General features: G+C 39.7%; 1 protein-coding gene across 1 annotated transcript in view; it reads left to right on the top strand.

The window, feature by feature from the left end:
* Nucleotides 1–22,360, top strand: part of PCCB (propionyl-CoA carboxylase subunit beta) — an 88,497-nt gene that overhangs the window by 39,436 nt on the left and 26,701 nt on the right. The window contains exons 7-9 of the mRNA XM_053598527.1: nt 16,345–16,453; nt 19,842–19,962; nt 20,342–20,423. Coding sequence (XP_053454502.1) covers nt 16,345–16,453; nt 19,842–19,962; nt 20,342–20,423 — 312 coding nt within the window. The remainder of the gene's footprint in view (nt 1–16,344; nt 16,454–19,841; nt 19,963–20,341; nt 20,424–22,360) is intronic.

Here is a 22,360-nt window from a genome sequence, read left to right on the forward strand (position 1 = left end):
TGCATAGTATTCCATGGTGTACATGTACCACAATTTGCTAGTCCATTCGTGGGTCGATGGGCACTTGGGCTTCTTCCATGACTTAGCAATTATGAATTGGGCTGCAATAAACATTCTGGTACAGATGTCTTTGTTATATTGTGACTTTTGGTCTTCTGGGTATAAACCTAGTAAAGGAATTATAGGATCGAATGGCAGGTCTATTTTTAGGTCTCTAAGTGTTCTTCAAACATCCTTCCAGAAGGAACGTATTAGTGTGCATTCCCACCAGCAGTGTACAAGTGTGCCCTTTCCTCCACATCCACGCCAACATTTCTGGTTTTGGGATTTTGTTATGTGGGCTACTCTTACTGGGGTTAGGTGATATCTCAGAGTAGCTTTGATTTGTATTTCTCTGATGATTAAGGATGATGAACTTTTTTTCATGTGTTTGTAGATCTTGCGTTGGTCTTCTTTAGAGAAGTTTCTCTTAAAGTCCCTTGCCCACCCTGAGATGGGGTCACGTGTTCTTTTCTTGTTGATTCGTTTGAGTTCTCTGTGGATTCTGGTTATTAGACCTTTATCGGAGGTATAACCTGCAAATATTTTCTCCCCTTCTGAGGGCTGTCTGCTTGCTTTACTCACTATGTTCTTGGCTGTGCAGAAGCTTTTTAGTTTGATCAGGTCCCAGTAGTGTATTTTTGATACTGCTTCAATTGCCTGGGGAGTCCTCCTCATAAAATATTGACCCAGGCCAATTCCTTCAAGAGTTTTCCCTGCACTTTCTTCAAATATTTTTATAGTTTCATGTCTTAAGTTTAAATCTTTTATCCAGTGAGAGTCTATCTTAGTTAATGGTAAAAGGTGTGGGTCCAGTTTCAATCTTCTACAAGTTGCCAGCCAGTTTACCCAGCACCATTTGTTAAATCGGGAATCTTTTCCCCACTGAATGTTTTTAATTGGCTTGTCAAAGATCAAATAACGGTAAGTAGCTGGATCCATCTCTTGGTTCTCTATTCTGTTCCAGACATCTACTTCTCTGCTTTTGTGCCAGTACCATGCTGTTTTGATCACTATGGATTTATAGTACAGTCTCAGGTCTGGTAGCGTGATTCTTCCTGCTTTGTTTTTATTGCTCAGTAATGTTTTGACTATTCGAGGTTTTTTCTGATTCCATATAAAACGAAATATTATTTTTTCAAGATCCTTAAAGTATGACAATGGAGCTTTAATAGGAATTGCATTAAAATTGTATATTGCTTTGGGAAGTATGGACATTTTAACAATATTGAGTCTTCTCAGACATGAGCATGGTATGTTTTCCATCTGTTAACATCTTCAGCTATTTCTTTTCTTAGAGTTTCATAGTTCTCTTTGTAGAGATCTTTCACTTCCTTTGTTAGGTATACTCCCAAATATTTCATCTTCTTTGGCACTACTGTGAAAGGAATAGAGTCCTTGACTTTTTGATTGGCTTGCTTATTGTTGGTATATGTAAAGGCTACAGATTTATGGGTGTTGATTTTGTAGCCTGAGACATTGCTATATTCCTTGATCACTTCTAAAAGTTTTGTAGTAGAGTCCCTAGTGTTTTCCAGATATACGATCATATCATCTGCAAAGTTTGATCTCTTCTGACCCTATGTGGATACCCTTGATCGCCTTTTCTTCCCTAATTGCAATGGCTAAAACTTCCATTACAATGTTAAAGACCAATGGAGACAATGGGCAACCTTGCCTGGTTCCTGATCTAAGTGGAAATGATTTCAATTTAACTCCATTCAATACGATATTGGCTGTGGGTTTGCTGTAGATGGCCTCTATTAGTTTAAGAAATGTCCCTTCTATACCAATTTTTTAAGTGCTTTGATCATGAAGGGATGCTGGATATTATCAAAAGCTTTTTCTGCATCAATTGAAAGAATCATATGGTCTTTAAGTTTGTTTATGTGTTGAATTACATTTATAGATTTACGTATATTGAACCAGCCTTGAGACCCTGGGATAAATCCAACTTGGTCATGGTGTATAATTTTTTTGATGTGTTGTTATGTGTTGTTGTTGTATTCTGTTTGTTAGGATCTTATTGAGTATTTTAGCATCTATATTCATCAGTGATATTGGTGTATAATATTCTTTTCTTGTTGGGTCTTTCCCTGGTTTGGGGATCAAGGTGATGTTTGCTTCGTAGAATGTGCTGGGTAATTTTCCTTCTTTTTCTATATTTTGGAAGAGATTTAGTAGTATAGGTACTAGTTCTTCTTTAAATGTTTGGTAGAATTCTGACATAAAGCCATCTGGTCCTGGGCTTTTCTTTTTAGGGAGATTTTGTATAGTTGATGCTATTTCAGAACTTGATATAGGCCTATTCAACATTTCCACTTCATTCTGGCTAAGTCTTGGTAGGTGGCGTGCTTCCAGGTATTGGTCGATTTCTTTCAGATTTTCATATTTGTGAGAGTAGAGTTTCTTGTAGTATTCGTTAAGGATTTTTTGAATATCTGAGGGGTCTGTTGTTATTCATCATTACCATTTCTGATTGACGAAATTAGAGATTTTACTCTTTTTTTCCTGGTTAGGTTGGCCAAAGGTTTATCTATTTTATTGATCTTTTCAAAAAAGCAGCTTTTGGATTTATTGATCTGTTGTATAGTTCTTTTGTTTTCAATTTCATTTAATTCTGCGCATTTTGATTATTTCTTTTCTTCTGCTGCGTTTGGGGTTGAAGTGTTCTTCTTTCTCCAGTTGCTTGAGATGTTCCATTAAGTTATTGACTTCCTTGCTTTCCGTTTTCTTAAGGAAGGCTTGCAGTGCTATAAGTTTCCCTCTTAGGACTGCCTTGGCAGTATCCCAGAGGTTCTGGTAATTCGTGTCTTGATTGTTGTTTTGTTCCAAAAATATGGTGATTTCCTTCTTTAATCTCGTCTATAACCCATGTATCCTTCAGCATAAGGTTGTTTAGCTTCCATGTTTTTGTATGGGTATGTTGTTACTGAGTTGAACTTTTATTCCATGATGGTCTGAGAAGATGCAAGGAATAATTTCTATTTTTTTAAATTTGCTGAGGTTAGATTTGTGGCCTAGGATTTGTTCGATTTTGGAGTATATTCTGTGGGCTGATGAGAAGAATGTGTATTCAGTTTTTTTTGGATGAAATGTTCTACAGACGTCCGTTAAGTCCAGATGTTGAATGGTTGAGTTTAAATCTAAAATTCCTTTGCTTAGCTTCTTTTTGGAGGATCTATCCAGAACTGCTAAAGGGGTGTTAAAATCTCCAACTACTATGGAAGTGGAGGAAATCAAGTTGCTCATGCCTGTTAGAGTTTCTCTTATAAATTGAGGTGTGTTGTGGTTGGGTGCATAAATATTAATAATTGAGATCTCATCATATTCAGTATTACCTTTAACAAATATGAAGTGTCCATCCTTATCCTTAATTATTTTGGTTGGTTTAAAGCCTGTTGCGTCTGCGAACAGGATTGCAATGCCTGCTTTTTTCTGCTTTCCATTTGCCTGGAATATAGATGACCATCCCTTCACCTTCAGTCTATATCTGTCTTTTAATGTAAGATGTGATTCTTGGATGCAGCAGATATCTGGCTTGAGTTTTTGTATCCAGTCCGCCAACCTATGTCTCTTTAGAGGACAATTTAAACCATTCACATTAATTGAGAGTATTGATAAGCCTTTCGAGAGACCGGTGGACATTTTTAATCCTTTTGCGACTGTGGAAGTTGGAATTTGATCAAAAATCTTTTGGGTGGGTTTACTTTTGTGGTGGAGAATTACGCTGGTCTTTATGGAGGATAGGTCTAAGAATGTCCTGGAGTTGTGGCAAATTTCTTCAACATGTGAATGTCGTTGAAATATTTAATTTCTCCATCATAAATGAAGCTCAGTTTATCTGGGTACAGGATCCTGGGTTGAAAGTTATTTTGTTTTAGGAGATTAAAAGTCGATGACCATCCTTTTCTAGCTTGAAAGGTTTGAGCAGAGAGATCTGCAGTTATTCTGATATTCTTCCCCTTGTAGGTAATGGTTTTCTTTCGTCTGGCAGCTTTCAGAATTTTCTCTTTCATATTAACTTTAGTGAAATTGATTATGATGTGTCTGGGGGATGTCTTATTTGGGTTGAGTCGTGCTGGAGTTCTGAAACTGTCTGCTATCTGAATTTCGGAGTCTCTTGGCATGTCTGGAAAGTTCTCCTTCATAATCTCATGGAGAAGAGACTCTGTGCCTAGTGAAGCCACTTCGTCACTTTTGGGGATCCCTATAAGATGAATATTGGTTTTCTTCAAATTATCCGAGAGCTCTCTGAGAGAGTAGTCTGTTTTTGCTCTCCATTTCTCTTCTTCTTTGAGGGTTTGGGAGCGTTCCAAAGCTTTGTCTTCAATGTCAGAAATCCTTTCTTCTGTTTGCTCCATTCTGTTACTGAGGGATTCTACTGTGTTTCTCAGATCTTTGAGGGATGCAACTTCTTGTTTCAATGTGTCGAAATCTTTGGTCATTCGGTCTTTGAATCCGTTGAATTCTTGAGATAACTTTTGGAATTCTAATTCGATCTTATTTGCTATCCAGATCCTGAATTCAATTTCTGACATCTCAGCTATTTGTTTGTGTATGGGGTCTTGTGCTGTTTCTGCCCCATTGATCCTTGGGGGAGTTGATCTACTCTGATTATTCATATTGCCAGAGTTTTTCTGTTGATTTCGCCTCATGGTTGTTTTTCACCGTTGCCTCTGGCCATTCTCAGAGTTGGAGAGGTGTCTCTCCAAGATTAGAGCCCAGCGGGATCACTCTATTGTTGCTGGATCTTTGTAGGGAGTGACCCTGTGTAGTTCCTAAGGGGCTGCTGTAGCTAGGGAGTTCTGCTTGTGGAAGCAGCTCCGGTTTGTGACACACCCGGATCCAGCACTGGGCTGGGGGTGGTGCGCACAGTTCTGGGAGTGCCAGGTGCCCAGTGACTTTGGCACAGAGAGCCCAAGGCTCCAGCAGTCTCTGGCCAGGAGAAGAGCTCTTCTCAGTGGCAGGGAGGGTTCCAAAGGGCACGCAGCTACCAGAGTCCCTGTCCAGATGAACGGGCTAGTGTGGAAGCTGGGAGGACACAGGAGGGAGACGCAGGGTTGCATGGCTCCGGCGGTTCCTGGTCAGGGAATGTGGAGGCTCGGTGGGTGCGGGTCACGGCTTGGGGGTCACTGCACAGCTCTTATGGAGGTCTGGGCGGCACCAAGCCCAGGAGTTTGAGGTTGCTATGAGCTGTACCGTCAGGGCACTCCACCCGAGGCAACAGCCCAAGGCTCCAGTGTGCCAAAACCGTCTCACTCTGCCCCTAAGGATTAAGGCTGTAAGGCAGCTCAGTCCCCGCCTTTAGGCTGCTCAGTCAGTAGGTTACTTTGACCCGCCCGATTCTTGCTCTGAGACCCTGAGGGCGGAGCTTGGCGGGGCAGTTCTTTCACAATGGCTTCCTGCGCCCAGCTCAGTGGCTCAGTCTGGGGCCCCAGACAATGCCCAAAGTTCTGCACATTCCTGCTCAAGCTCTCCCCAAGGCAGTTCAACAGAGTGTTCACAGGTAAGGCCTTTCCGGTTTGCAGTCTCACTGCTGCTTGTATTTACGGTTGTTGGCGTAATTAGGTTGATCGAACACACGCAACCACTTGCCAGTTTTCCACTGTTTTTGTCCTCCTTTTGGGGTCCAGAAGTCCCTTGCTGGCTCCCTGTTTCCTCAAAGGGATGATTATAAGCAGATTTCACTGGCCAGATGTGCCTGAAGTCTTGTCTCCCCAGAGTCGCTGTTCCCAGTTGCAGGGAAGCTGTTACTTGGCCGCCATCTTTAATCTCCTCCTTTTTTTTTTTTTTTTTTTGAGACAGAGTTTCACCATGTCACCCTTGGTAGAGTGCCATGGCGTCACAGCTCACAGCAATCTCAAAGTCTTGGGCTCAAGCGATTCTCTTGTCTCAGATTCCCAAGCAGTTGGGACCACTGGTGCCCGCCATAACACCCACCTATTTTTTGTTGCAGTTGTCATTGTTGGTTAGCTGGCTCAGGCTCAGCTTGAACCTGCCACCTTAGGTGTATGTGAGTGGTGCCATAACCATTGTGCTAAAGGCACCGACCTGTATTTTTTTTTTTTTTTTTGAGACAGAGTCTCACTTTGTTGCCCTCAGAAGAGTGCCAAGGTGTCATAGCTCACAGCATCCTCAAACTCTTGGACTTAAGAGGCAATCATCTTGCCTCAGCCTTCCAAGTAGCTGGGACTGCAGGCTGCACCACAACTCCCAGCTCCTTTTTCTATTTTTAGTAGAAACAGAATGGAGTCTTGCTCTTGCTCAGGTTGGTCTCTAGTAATCCACCCATGTTGGCCTCCCGGAGTGCTGGGATTGCAGGTGTGAGCCATCATGCCTGCTGTTATTTCACTGTATTTTTGTACCCATTAATCACCCTCTCTTCATCTTCCTCTGTCCTCCACCCACACTTTCTGGTCTCTGGCATCTTACTTTTATTCTGTGTGTCTATGCGATCAAGTTTTTAACTTCCACATATGAGCAAGAACATGTGACATTTGTCTTTCTGTGTATGGCTTGTTGCATTTAACATAACATTCTCTAGTTCCATCCATGTTGCTGCAAATGACATGATTTCATTCTTTTCTTTTTTTGATTTTTTTTTTTTTTATGGCTGAAGAGTATTCCATTGTGTGTATGCCACATTTTCTTTATTTGTCCATTGACGAACACTTAGTTTGCTTCTGTATCTTTGCTTTTTTGAGTTGTGCTATCAGAAACATGTGGGTGCAGGTATCTTTTTGATATATTGATGTCTTTTCCTTTTGATAAAATGCAATAGTAGGATGCTGGATTGTATTATAGTTTTAGGTTTAATTATTAGGTATTATAATTTTTAGGTTTAAAAATTTTTCTATGTTCAATTTCATTGATTTCTGCTCTAAATTTTATTAATGTATTTCTTTGGATTACTCTGGATTTAATTTGCTCTTTTTTAAATTTCCTAAGGTAGAAGCTTTGGTGATTAATTTTTAGATATGTCTTCTTTTCTAATATATGCAATTAATGGATAATTGTTCTACTCAGCACTGCATTTACTGCATACTACAAATTTTACTAAGTTGTACTTTCATTTTCATTTAGTTCAAAGTATTTTTTAAAATTTCTTTAGAGATTCTTTGATTCATGTGTTGTGTGGTTTTAAATTTTCAAATACTTTAGGATTTTCCAGCTGTTACTGATTTCTAGTTTAATTCCATCATGGTCTGAGAATTTTATTTTAAATTAAAGTGTGCTTTATTGCCCAGAATGTGGTTTGTCTTGGTGAGTGTTCCCCGGGAATGCGACAGGAATGTGTATTCTGCTGTTGTTGGAGGAAGTAGTGTACAGGTGTTTATCATACCCAGTTGATCGGTGGTATTGAGTTCACAGATGTCTGTACTGATTCTTCTACCTGTGGTTCTGCCTATTTTTGACAGAGGGGTGTTGAATTCTCCAGCTACAGTAGTGGATTAATGTATCTCTCCTTGTAGTCCTACGAGTACCTTATGTTATTTTGATGCTCTGATAGACATGGAATCCTTTAGAGAATTGTCTCCTTTATTATTATGCAGTGTTGTTCTTTATCCCTGATAACTTTTCTTTGTCTGAAGTCTGCTCTGTCTGAAATTATTTTTTTAGTTTAATTGATTGATTGAGTGATTGACAGAGTTTCTATCACCCAGGCTGAAGTAGAGTGACATGATCATATCTCACTGTATCCTTTATCTACTGGGCTGAAGTGATTCTCTCACTTCGGCCACCAGAGTAGGTGGAACAAATGTGTGCCATCATGCCTAGTTAATTTTTTACTTTTCTTTTTGTAGAGGAGCGGTCTTGCCATGTTGCCAGGCTGGTCATGAATTCTGTCTGAAATTAATATAGCCACTCCTGCTTTCTTTTGATTAGGGTTACATGTAATATCTTTCTCCATTTATTTTAGTTTGTATGTGTCTTTATATTTAAAATGGATTTTTTAATAGATAGCTCATATAGTTGGGTCTTGTTTCTTGATCCCCTCTGACAATCTGTCCTTATAGTTGATGCATGTAGATTAGACCATTGAGATTCAGAGTGATCGTTGATATAGTTGGATTAATATCACCATAATTGTTACTGATTTCTATTTGTTGTCTTTGTTATCATTTTTGTCTTTTTCTGCTTTTTGTGATTTTAACTGAGTATTTTATATGTTTCTATTTTTTTCCTTTATTATCACAGTAGTTATACTTTTTAAACTTATTTAATTGGTTGTCTTAGAAGTTTGAAATGTACATTTACAACTAATTCAAGTCCAATTTTGATTAGCACTATACTGCTTCTTGGGTAGTGTAAATACCTTACAATAACAAAATAATTTTAGTGGGTAGGAGGAAGATGGTGGCCGAGTAACAGCTTCCTTGCAACTGGGCATGGTGAGTCCGGGGAGAGAAGACTCCAGGCATCTCTGGCTGGTGGGATCTGCCCAGAAACATCCCTTTGGGGACACAGGGAGTTGGTGTGAGACTTCTGGACTCCATGAGGAGGACAAAAACAGTGGAGAATTGGCAAGTGTTTGCGTGTTTTTGTTTGGTCTAATCCTGCTGGCAGCTGTTAAGTACAGCAGCAGTGAGATTGCAAACTGGAAAGGCCTTACCTGTGCGCTGTTTTGTTTTTTTTGGACTTGGCACTCAGTTGAACTGCCTTGGGAAAACTTGGGCAAGAGTGCGAAGGACTTTAAGCATTGTCTAAGGCCCCAAACTGAGCTGCTGAGCTGGACCAACCTAATAGTGTTTGGCTGTGGGCCCAGCGGAGCCATTGTGGGAGAACTGCCCCAGCAAGCTCCACCCTCAGGGTTGCAGAGCAAGGATTTTGCAGGAGCTAGTAATCTAGTGACTGAGCAGCCTAAAGGTGGGGACTGAAACGACTTACAGCCTTAGCCCTCAGAGGCATAGAGTGAGACCGGTTTTGGCACAATGGGTAAGTGGATCGCCACTTCAGGAGTGATCCCAGCGATAAGTGCTTTCCTGGGAAAGTTCCTGCTTAGCCAAGGTTAGTAGTTTAAAGTGCTTTTTAACTGGGCTAAGGAGAGTCCACCCTGCAGGGTTTGAGAAATCAGGCTTATGCCTCCTAGTCTCCATCTTGTACAGCTGTACCAGCATTGTGATTAACATCTCATACCCCAGAAGAACACCTGTTGCCCAGACAATATCCACCAAGATATATATACTTTGTTTTTGGTTTTGTTTTTTGCTTTTTTGTTTTTTTTAATTTCAAAATTTTCCCTATATATTTTTCTTTTCTTTTATTCCCCTTTCTTTACCTTCTTCATTTTTCTAGTTAAATACAATTTTCCATTGTTGCCTTTTTCAACAATTAGAACTTCATTTTTGCTATTGTTTCTACCCCTATTATTTATTTTTTGCCCAGTTTTATCCCGTAAAGTTTTCTGTTTGCTTGTTTTGGTTTGATTTATAGCATTTTTGCCTTTCCTCTCTACTTGGAGGAGGTAAGGTACTCTGTCCGACAGGCTAGCAAATAGCTGCTGACCTCAAGGGAACCACCCAACCCAGCACCCCCAGAGGTTGGAGGTTTTAAGGTTTTTAGGGTCAAAGTACTCTACTGTACACCTATATTGCTCCTTTCTCCCTCTTTCTGTGCCTGTCTTCTTTTTGTCAATATTCCCTTTTACCCACTCCCTCTCCTTTCTCTTTTTTCTTTCTTTTTTCCCTTCTTGCTCTTCAGTCTTCTCATCCTTCTGGTCTTGCACAAAAAGGACTCATCGAAACCCTAGTCCAGAGGCACGGCAACTTAAAGATCAAGAGGAAGTGAAAGGAAAATTAGGGCAAGGAAACAGATAAAAGAAATCACTCATGAGGAAGAATCAGCAGAAAAATCCTGGCAACATGAAAAAGCAGTACAAAGCAACACCCCCAAGAGACTATGAGGTAGCTACTGCTGAGGATTCCACCTATAAAGAAATGTTAGAAATGATAGAAAGGGAATTTAGAATACAGATGATGAAAACAATGAAGGAAATGATGGAAACAATGAAGGAAACTGCTGATAAAGTGCAAAATAACCAAAAGGAAATCCAAAAACATAATAAGAGATGAACGATATGAAGAATATAGAAATGATATAGCAGAGCTGAAGGAACTGAAGCAGTCAATTAGGGAACTTAAAGATGCAATAGAAAGTATCAACAACAGATTAGACCATGCAAAAGAAGGAATCTCAGAGTTAGAGGACAAAGCTCTTGAGATAACTCAGTTAAAGAGGCAGAAAAGAAGAGAGAGAAAGCAGAACGTTCACTGACAGACTTATGGGATTTTATGAAGTGTTCAAACATACGAGTTATAGGCCAGAAGGGGACGAAGAATGCCCCAGGGGAATGGAAGCCATACTAGAGAATATTATAAATGAAAATTTCCCAATATCACTAAAGATTCTGATACACTCTTTTCAGAGCGATATTGGACTTTAGGTTGTTTCAACTCTGAGCTTCTCCAAGACACATTGTGATAAACCTGTCCAAAGTCAAGACAAAAGAAAAAATTCTGCAAGCTGACAGGAATAAGTGCCAGTTGACCTACAGGGGCAAATCTACCAGGCTGACTGAAGACTTCTCTAATGAAACTTTCCTAACAAGAAGACAATGGTCATCTACCTTTAATCTACTTAAACAGAACAATTTCCAGCCCAGAATTCTATATCCTGCTAAGCTAAACTTTAAAATTGTCGGAGAAATCAAATCATTTACAGATACACAAACATTGAGGAAATTTGCCACAAGAAGACCATCTCTACAGGAAATACTTCAACCTGTTCCACACACTGACCATCACAATGGATCAGCAGCAAAGTAAGAACTCAGAAATTAAAGGACAGAACCTAACCTCCACACTGATGCAAAAGGTAAAACTAAGCAATGGATTCTCACAAAATAAGATGATTAGAACACTACCACACTTATTAATTATCTCAATAAATGTTAATGGCTTGAATTCCCCACTGAAGAGGCATAGATTGGCTGACTGGGTTAAAAAACACAAGCCTTCCATTTGCTGTCTGCAGGAAACACACCTAGCTTCAAAAGACAAATTAAAACTCCGAGTTAAGGGTTGGAAGACAATTTTTCAGGCAAATGGAATTCAGAAGAAAAGAGGAGTTGCAATCTTATTTTCAGATACATGTGGCTTTAAAGCAACTAAAGTCAAAAAAGACAAAGATGGTCACTTTATATTGGTCAAGGGAAAAATACAACAAGAAGACATTTCAATTCTAAATATTTACGCACCCAATTTAATTGCTCCCAGATTTTTAAAACAGACTTTACTCAGTCTGAGCAATATGATATTATTTAAAACCATAATAACAGGGGACTTTAACTCCTCTTACAGAGCTGGACAGATCCTCTAAAAAGAAATTAAACAAAGATATAAGGGACTTAAATGAGACCCTAGAACAACTGTACTCTATAGACAAATATAGAACACTCCATCCCAAAGATAAAGAATATACATTCTTCTCATCACCCCATGGAACATTCTCCAAAATTGATCACATTTGAGGACACAAAACAAACCTCAGCAGAATCAAAAGAATTGAAATTTTACCTTGTATCTTCTCAGACCACAAGGCACTAAAGGTGGAACTCAACTCCAACAAAAACGTTCAACCCCACACAAAGGCATGGAAATTAAACAACCTTCTGTTGAATGACAGTTGAGTGCAGGAATAAATAAAACAGGAAAGCATTAACTTCCTTGAGCATAACAACAATGAAGACACAAGCTACCAAAACCTGTGGGATACTGCAAAAGCAGTTTTGAGAGGGAAATTTATCACTTTGAATGCCTACATTCAAAAAACAGAGAGCACATCAACAAACTCATAAGCCATCTTATGAAATTAGAAGAACAATCTTAGCCTAAACCCAGCAGAAGAAAAGAAATCTCCAAAATTAAATCAGAGATCAATGAAATTGAAAACAAAAGAATCATTCAGAAAATTAATGAAACAAGGAGTTGGTTTTTTGAAAAAAAATAAATAAACCTTTGGCCAGACTAAATAGAAATAGAAAAGTAAAATCTCTAGTAACCTCAATCAGAAACAATAATGGGGAAATAAGAACTGATGCCACAAAGATACAAGAGATGATCTCTGAATACTAGCAGAAACTCTATGCCCAGAAATTTGACAATGTGAAGGAAATGGATCAATATTTGGAATCATACCATCTCCCTAGACTTAGCCAGAAAGAAATAGAGCTCATGAGCAGACCAATTTCAAGCACTGAGATTAAAGAAACAATAAAAAAGCTTCCAACAAAAAAATACCCTTGTCCGGATGGCTTCACACCAGAATTCTATCAAACCTTCAAGGAAGAGCTTATTCATGTACTGCAGAAATTATTCCAAAAAATTTAGGAGGAAGGAATCTTCCTGAACACGTTCTATGAAGCAAACATCACCCTGATACCAAAGCCAGGAAAAGACCCAACTAAAAAGGAGAATCTCAGACCAATTTCACTCATGAATATAGATGCAAAAATTCTCAACAAAATCCTAGCCAATAGATTACAGCTTATCATCAAAAAAGTCATACATCATGATCAAGTAGGTTTCATCCCAGGGATGCAAGGCTCATTTAATATATGCAAGTCCATAAACATTATCCACTGTATTAATAGAAGCAAAAACAAAGACCATATGATCCTTTCAATAGATGCAGAAAAAGTATTCAATTAAATCCAGCATCCTTTTCTGATTAGAATATTGAAGAATATAGGCATATGTGGCACATTTCTGAAACTGCTTGAAGCTATCTATGACAAACCCACAGCTATATTTTACTGAATGGAGTAAAACTGAAAGCTTTTCCTCTTAGAACTGGTACCAGACTAAATGGACAAGGTTGTCCAGACAAGGTTGTCCTCTGTTACCATTATTATTCAATGTAGTGCTGGAAGTTCTAGCCGATACAATTAGGCAAGACAATGAAATAAAGGGAATCCAAATGGGAGCAGAGGAGGTCAAACTCTCCCTCTTTGCTGATGATATGATCTTAGAGAACCCCAAAGACTCAGTCTCAAGACTCCTGGAAGTCATCAAAAAATACAGTAATGTCTCAGGATATAAAATCAATGTCCACAAGTCATTTGCCTTTGTATACACCAATAACGGTCAAGATGAGAGGCTTATTAAGGACACAACTCTCTTCAGCATAGCTTCAAAGAAAATGAAATACCTAGGACTATATCTAACACAGGAGGTGAAGAACCTCTATGAAGAAAATTATGAAATCCTCGGAAAGGAAATAGCAGAGGATGTTAACAAATGGAAGAACACACCATGCTCATGGCTGGGAAGAATCAACATTGTTAAAATGTCTATACTTCCCAAAGCAATCTACGTATTCAATGCCATCCCCATACCAACATCGTACTTTCAAGATTTGGAAAAAATGATTCTGCATTTTGTATTGAACCAGAAAATACTCCATATAGCTAAGGAGTTCTTAGTAATAAAAACAAACCTGGGGGCATCACCATACCAGATTTTAGGCTGTCATACAAAGCCATAGTGATGAAGACAGCATGGTACTGGCACAAAAATAGAGACACAGACATTTGAAATCAAATAGAAAACCAGGAAATGAAACTAACATCTTACAACCACCTAATCTTCGCTAAACCAAACAAGAACATACCCTGGGGGAAAGACTCCCTATTCAATAAATGTTGCTGGGAGAACTGGATATCCACATGTAAAATACTGAAACTGGACCCACACCTTTCTCCACTCACAAAAATTGATTCAAGATGGATAAAGGACTTAAATTTAAGGCATGAAACAATAAAAATCCTCAAATAAAGCATAGGAAAAACACTGGAAGATATCAGCCTGGGGAAAGACTTCATGAAGAAGACTGCCATGGCAATTGCAACAACAATAAAAATAAACAAATGGGACTTCATTAAACTGAAAAGCTTCTGTACAGCTAAGGAGACAACCACCAAAGCAAATAGACAACCTACACCATGGGAAAGGATATTTGCGTATTTTCTATCAGACAAAAGCTTGATAACTAGGATCTATAGAGAACTCAAATTAATCCACATGAAAAAAGCCAACAAACTCATATATCAATGGGCAAGAGACATGAATAGAACCTTCTCTAAAGACAGACTAATGGCTAACAAACATATGAAAAAATGCTCATAATCCCTAATTATTAGAGAAATGCAAATCAAAACCACCCTGAGATACCATCTAACCCCAGCAAGAATGGCCCACATCACAAAATCTCAAAACTGTAGATGCTGGTGTGGATGTGGAGAGAAAGGAACACTTTTACAGTGCTGGTGGGACTGCAAACTAGTACAACCTTTTTGGAAGGAAGTATGGAGAAACCTCAAAGCACTCAAGCTAGACCTCCCATTTGCTCCTGCAATCCCATTACTGGGCATCTACCCAGAAGGAAAAAAATCCTTTTATCATAAGGACACTTGCACTAGACTGTTTATTGCAGCTCAATTTACAATTGCCAAAATGTGGAAGTAGCCTAAATGCCCATCAACCCAGGAATGGATTAACAAGCTGTGGTATATGTACACCATGGAATATTATTCAGCCATTTTAAGAAATGGAGACTTTACAGCCTTTGTATTAACCTTGATGGAAGTTATTCTTAGTAAAGCATCACAAGAATGGAGAAGCATGAATCCTATGTAGTCAATTTTGATATGAGGACAATTAATGACATGGAGGTCGGGGAAGGGGAGAGCAGAGAGAGAAAGGAGAGAGGGGTGGAGAAAGGAAGAGCAGAGAGAGGAAGGAGTGAGGGGGTGGGGTCTTGGTGTGTGCCACACCTTTTGGGGGCAAGACACGATTGTAAGAGGGTCTTTACGTAAGAAATGCAATCTGTGTAACCTGGTTTCTTGTATACTCAACGAATCCCCAACAATAAAAAAAAAAAATTTTTTTAATTTCGTCTGTCCCTTGTATTATTGCTATCATTCATGTCACTTACATGTTATCATATGTACACGTACATAATTAAATATGTTCCTAATATTTTGAACAAAGTAATATCTGTTAGATCAATTAAGAATAAGAAAAACACAAGTTTTTATTTTACCTTCATTTATTCCTTCTCTGATGCCCTTTCTTTATGTAGATCCAGGTTTCTGATCTTTATCAACTTAACCTTTTCTGTAAAGAATTTTTCTTAATGTTTCTTGAGAGGCAGGACTACTGGCACCAGATTTTCTCAATTTTCATTTGAGAAAATCTTAATTTCTCTTTAACTTTTTTTTTTTTTTTTTGTAGAGACAGAGTCTTGCTGTACCGCCCTCGGGTAGAGTGTCGTGGCGTCACATGGCTCACAGCAACCTCTAACTCTTGGGCTTCGGCGATTCTCTTGCCTCAGCCTCCCGAGTAGCTGGGACTACAGGCGCCCGCCACAACGCCCGGCTTCTGTTTAACTTTTGAAGGATAATTTTCCAGGCTACAGAATTCTAACTTTGTAGGTAATTTTTTCCCCTTAACACTTAAAACCCTTTACTCTCTTACTTGCATCGTTTCTGTGAAGTTGGATGTAGTGCTTATCTTTAGTTGGTTTTCTAAAGGTGAAACTTTTTATTTTCTCCTGGTTGCTTTAGGATTTTCTCATTATCTTTGATCTTCTGTGGTTTGAGGATAACGTGCCTAAGTAGAGTGTTTTTGGCATTCATCTTGCTCAATGCTGTCTGAGCTTCCTGGTTCTGTGGTTTGGTATCTGACAGTTTGGGGAAATTGTCAGTCATATTTTTTCCAATGTTTTGTTTCTTTCTCTCTTCTTCTGGAATTCCCATTATGTGTATGTTACATCCTTATAGTGGTTCCACAGTTAGTGGATATTCTGGATTTTCAATTTGGGTTGTTTCTATTGAGATATCCTCAAGTTCAGAGATTGTTTCCTGAGCTGTGGCATCATAGGTCATAGCAACCTGCAACTCCTGAGCTCAAGCCTCCTGCCTTAGCTTGAGACTTGGGACTAAAGGCATGTTCCACCTTATCCAGCTAGTTTTTCAATTTTTAGTAGAGGTGGGGTCTCACTTTTGTTCAGACTGGTCTCTAATTCCTGAGCTCAAGCAATCCACCCTCCTCGGCCTCTCAGAATGCTAGGATTGCAGGCATGCGCCACTGGGCCCGTCTTGATAGGTATCTTTGAGCTGCATTCTAGCCTGATTCTACCATTATTTACTGTGCATTTTGTCATTTTTGCTGAGTAAACTCTAAGGCTCTGACCAGTTATGGTGCTCCTGAGATTGATTGTTCTGGAACTCTCTGATTTCAGGATACTTCCTACCTGTTTATCACTGGCCCTGATGTCGTAAAGTCTGTCACCAATGAGGATGTTACCCAGGAGGAGCTTGGTGGTGCCAAGACTCATACCACCATGTCTGGTAAGAGGCCTTGAAGATGAGGCCTTATTACTTTCAAACATTGAGAGAGGTTAAGAGGGCATGCCAAGAGTAATGGTGACAGTGTTAAAAGTATCACTTAATTGGTAGAACCTATTTGGGAAGCTTGTAGTACAGTTTGTTGTACTACAGGGCAGTACAGATGTTGTCTACAAATACAGTGATAAAGGTGGGTTTGGTATCTCAAATTTATTGAAACAAGTAGCAGGCTATTATTGCTTTGATATTCCTTAGAGTAATTTTAAAGGTAATTGTTAGAATGGTGGTTATAAGAAGATATGGTTGGACCTTTAGCAAAATACTGTATCTCTGAGATCTGGCTGGAATCAGAACACTTTTCAGCATCTGCTTCATGGGCAGGCTGCCACCACACTAGCAGTTTGTCTTTCTTGCTTTGATATAATGTAGAGTTGAATCTTGATGGCATCTTTTTTTTGTTTGTTTTTGAGACTGAGTTTTATTATGTCACCGTTGGTAGAGTGCCGTGGCATCACAGCTCATAGCAACCTCTAACTCTCGGATTTAAGTGATTCTCTTGCCTCAGCCTCCCAAGTAGCTGGGACTACAGGTGCCCGCCACAACACCTGACTTTTTTTGTTGTAGTTGTCATTGTTGTTAAGCAGGCCCAGGCTGGGTTCGAACCTGACAGCCCTGGTGTATGTGGCTGGTGCCCTAACCACTGAACTACGTGCGCCGAGCCATGATGGCATCTTATATTGGATGAAATATGCTATTCATTTATTTTTTCTCATTTCAGTAGTAGTGTAAGTTTTCAGTATAAAATTTTAAAAATATAAGGAGTATAAATCACTAGAAATTTCATCATCCACACAGAATCATCACTGAGACACCTTTGTAGTCTTTTCTTTTTGTTTTTTTAGAGACAGAGTGTCACTTTGTCACCCTTGGTAGAGTGCTGTGGCATTATAGCTCACAGCAACCTCCAGCTCTTGGGCTTAGGTGATTCTCTTGCCTCAGCCTCTTGTCCCAGCACGAGTAGCTGGGACTATAGGTGCCTACCACAATGCCCGGCTATTTTTTTGTTGCATTTTGGCCGGGGCTGGGTTTGAACCCACCACCCTCAGCATATGTGGCCGGCGTCCTACTCACTGAGCCACAGGTGCCACCCCACCTTTGTAGTCTTTTCATGCAGATGACTGTGAATACATATGCTTGTATTTGAACATAAAGGTATACAAACTCTTCTACCACCTGTTTTTTTTTTTTTTTTTTTTTACTTGACAGCTTAAAGTAATGAATGTCTTAAGTTTTCTCCTACAGCACAGTTTTATGGTTTCGTTTTTGTTTTAAAGGGTTGTATGTGGTGTTCTTTCTGGGCCATCTGATGTGCTTGTCCTGAATCCCCAGAGCAAGGCACAAAATGGGCTTTATATGTATATATATTTTCTTTTTGATAACAACTTTATTGAATTATAATTCGTATACCATATACCTTAAATATTTATAGTATACAATTCGGTGGTCTTTAATACATTCGGAGTTAATATAACTATTACCCCAACTAATTTCATGATATTTTCATCATCCCAAGAAGAAACCCCATGCCCATCAGCATCACTTCCTATGTCACCACAAATACTGCTCCCACAGGCAGTTGCCTATTTCCTGCAATATGTGGATTTTCCCATTCTGGACATTTCATATAAATGGAAATTATACAGTGTGTGATCTTTGTGACTGATTCCTTTTACTTAGCATATTTTTTTCCCTCTTTCGACTTACAGCTGAAACATCATTTTTTTAAATTTATTTTTATTGTTAAATCATAGCTGTGTACATTAATGCGATTATGGGGCACCATACACTGGTTTTATAGACTGTTTGACACATTTTCATCACACTGGTTAATACAGCCTTCCTGGCATTTTCTTAGTTATTGTGTTAACACATTTGTATTCTACATTTAGTAAGTTTCACATGTACCCTTGTAAGATGCACCGCAGATAAAACATCATTTATTTCAAGTTTCATTCATACTAGTTGTTATTATCATGAATCAGAACTTTTTTTTATATATTCCAGTGTATAGATATACCACGTTTTCTTTTTTGACCAATTAATAGACATTTGAGTTGTTTCTACTTTTGGGCTATCATAGATATACTACTATAAGCATTTATGTACAAGTTTTTGTATGGACATATTTTCATTTATCTTTAGTGTATACTTAGGAATGGAATTTCTGCATTAAATTATAATAACACTTATGTCTAACCAATTTATAAATACTTACTGAATGAAAATATTCCTCCATGTTGAAAATGCTTCTTCGTTTGACAGATATTCATTGAGTATCTACATGTGAAACGTTATTCTAGGTGCCAGGAATATATCTGTGGAGAGAATAAAAACCCCTGCCCATATGGGGTTTATACTGTGTCTTCCAGTAGATGAAATAGACAATAAACATTATAAATAAGCACATTATATTGTATGTTAGAAGGCAATAAATGATGTAGAAAAAGTAGAACAAGGTAAAGGGAATTGTTGGAATTGTTGCAGTTTCAAATAGGGTGGTGTAAGGGGAAGTCTTCTTGGGAGGCTAACATTTAAGCACATTTGAAGGAGTTAACTGCATTGATGTGTATGTCTGGAGCATTGTAGGTAGAGAGAATAGCTTATGCAAAGGCCTTGGGGTAGGAGAGTGGTTGGCAAACCGAATGGACAGTAAGGCAGGTGGTTGGAGTAGAGACATGCCATGATTTGACTGGTAGAGCTCCCTCTGGCTGCTTTATGGACAGGTGACTGTGGGCAAAGAGTCTGGCAAGGCAAACCTCAGATAATGTTGTTGGCTGTACTTTATCATGTTTATAGCCTTGTTTGGCTGGTCTGTGATTTCATAATGCTCTTCAGGAATAATGGCTTGATCCCTCACTAGGGCCCGGTAGGTCCTCTCCTTTTTGTTCACCATTTTAATCACCCTTTTTATTCACCATTTTAATCACCATTGTCAGGCTTTATACTTTGGGGTAAGGGGTGGGGATTTCATTGATAAGACAGGCCTGATCTTGCTGTTGGAGCTAATATTCCAGGAGAGATGCCAGGCAGTAAATAGGGAAATGGGCAGGTACATGGACCAGGGCAGGAAAGTGAGGAGTGTGGGGATGGGTGTGAAGGGGACATTAGAGCAAAGGCCTGAATAAAGGTGTGGCCCCTGTAGGGATGTGGGTACAGAGAATAGGGAACAGGCTGTGTGAATGAAGGGATGCCTGAAGCTATGTGATGTACAGCAGTGCATCCTGGAACTGTCAGCATAGTCCATGGCAGATGTGCCCTGGAATGCGGCAGTGAAGCAGCATCTTAAGACTGAGTGGTACCCTGGCCCATCACATCCTCCTTATTTTCTTAGGTGTGGCCCACAGAGCTTTTGAGAATGATGTTGATGCCTTGTGTAATCTCCGGGAGTTCTTCAACTACCTGCCCCTCAGCAGTCAGGACATGGCTCCCATCCGTGAGTGCCACGATCCCAGGTGGGTTGCAGGGTAGTTTGCCCTTCTCTGGCCACCCTGCCCGACAGTACTTTAGGGTTTGCCCAGTTGGGCAGGTTGAAGGAGACTGTGGTTTGTACTTAGTGAGGCACCTGGATGTAGGGATGATAATGGCATGTCTGCGGGGTACCGGAGCCATGAGAGATTATTTAACTTACTTTTTCCTCTCTGTAATAACTGATGGGGAGCTTGGAGGTAAAAATGGTCAACATTTTTTATTTTATTTCATTTCATTTCATTTTTAAGAGACTCTTAAGTTGTCCAGAATTGGAGATGGAAGTTTCTTTGTGTTTGGGCCAGTCCTTGTGGTGTGTCCCCCCTTCAAAGTAACTGGCCTCTCTGTCTTTTTTTCTACCTAAAGTGACCGTCTGGTTCCTGAGCTTGACACAGTTGTCCCTTTGGAATCTACTAAAGCCTACGACATGGTGGACATTATACACTCTGTAAGTGCCACATCTGCCTGTCTTGCCTGCCCTGCTCTGCCACATCCATGCTCATTGTGTTTGGGCCTGGTGAGGAAGTATTAGACCCACTGGCCTTGATTGACATCACACAACTCAGGTGGGGCCTGGAGTGAGCACAGGACCAGGGACCACTGAGTAGTGTGTTCTAGAAAGACCTAGTGGCTATAGACACCCTAGCAGCACAGATGGACTTTAAGGCTACAGGCAGGAGTAGCCAGTTGGGCCAGCAGAGCTCAGAGGTCTTTAGAAGGCACTCAGGTATATAGTTTAGGGGCCATGACCCTAGAGTCTGGAGTAAGGCCTGGGGGATCCTTGTTACCTTGTATGATCCTTGTATGATCCTTGTACCTTTGTTTGGGATCATATGTTCAGAGGCTATTTTGTCTTTCTAGAGAAAGAGTACACAGGGCACCCACTGATATGGTTATGGGGGCGGGCATGGTGGTTTGTGGGAGATAGGAGCAGTCATTTATGGCTTTTTCTTGGGTCATTAAGTAGACATGGCCACTGTCTTCCTCACACTGTACTCTCAGCTGTCCTCACACAGTGGAACATGGATGGCTGTGTGACAACTCTATTTATTGAAATCAGATTCTTCCCCTTCCTGTAGTTTTCTGGTTTTGTTTGTTTGAGACAAGAGTCTCATTCTGATGTTCCAGGCTAGAATATATGGTACCATAGCTTACAGCAACCTCAAACTCCTTGGCTCAGGCGATCCTCTTGCCTTAGGCTCCCAAGTAGCTGGGACTATAGGCACCTGCCACAATACCCAGCTAGTTTTTTCACTTTTAGTAGAGACGGGATCTCACTCTTACTCAGACTGGTCTCAGACTCCTGAGCTCAAGCATTTTACCCTCCTTGGCCTCCCAGAGTGCTAGGATTACAGGTGTGAGCCACAGCTCACAGCCTGTTTTTGTTTTGTTTTGTTTATTTTTTCTTATAGACTGTTTCTGTGCCATAGATCAGCCTGGGGTGTAACCTGAATGTCTTCCTTAGGTCTTTTCTGAACCCTTGCAGGGGCATGCACACTTTCTAATTTTCTTTCTATAGGCAGCTGTTTTTTTTTTTTTTTTTTTTTTCTTTTCTTTTCCTGGAGTCAGACAAGGATGTCCACTATTATCACTATAGTTCAACATAGTTTTGAAAGTTTTAGCCAATGCAGTCAGGCAAGAGAAGGATACTAAGGGCGTCCAAATGGGGACAGAGGAGGTCAAACGCTTGCTCTTTGCCGATTATATATATGATCTTATGTTTAGGAAAGCCCAGAGACAAAACTATAAGATGCCAGGAAGTGATCAAGAAATATGGTAATGTCTCAGCATGTAAAATCAATGTCCACAAATCAGTAGCCTTTGTATATGCCAATAACAGCCAAGTTGAGAAATAAATCAAGACACAATTTCCTTTACAGTAGCTTCATAGAAAATGAAATGCCTAGGAATATACCTAACAAATTAAAGGATCTTTACAAAGAGAATTATGAAACTAAGAAAAGAAATAGCAGAAGAAGAAGACATTAACAAAAGAACATACTCAACGTTGTTAAAATGTCTATACACCCAAAGCAATCTACAAATTCAGTGCAATCCTCATTAAAAGGAGGATTACACTTTGAAGAATTGGAAAAAATAGTTCTTTGTTTTGTGTGGAACCAGAAAAAAAATCCCAGACTTCAGGTTATATTACAAGTCCACAGTGTTCAAAACCCCATGGAACTGGCACAAAAATAGAGACATAGCCATTTGGAACAGAATAGGCAGCTGTTTTTGAATATCCTGCTTGCTAATGTTTGGTTCCCAAAAGTGAGAAAAGAGAAAAACGAAGAAGGCGGGTAGGAAATGGTGTCAGCCCTTTAAATTCCCTGGAAGTCACTTGAGCTCAAGGGAGGAAAGTGTTACAATAAAAGGAGGAGTTGT

This window comes from Nycticebus coucang, chromosome 8 (assembly GCF_027406575.1).
Source record: "Nycticebus coucang isolate mNycCou1 chromosome 8, mNycCou1.pri, whole genome shotgun sequence".
In the NCBI taxonomy this organism is placed as follows: Eukaryota; Metazoa; Chordata; class Mammalia; order Primates; family Lorisidae; genus Nycticebus; species Nycticebus coucang.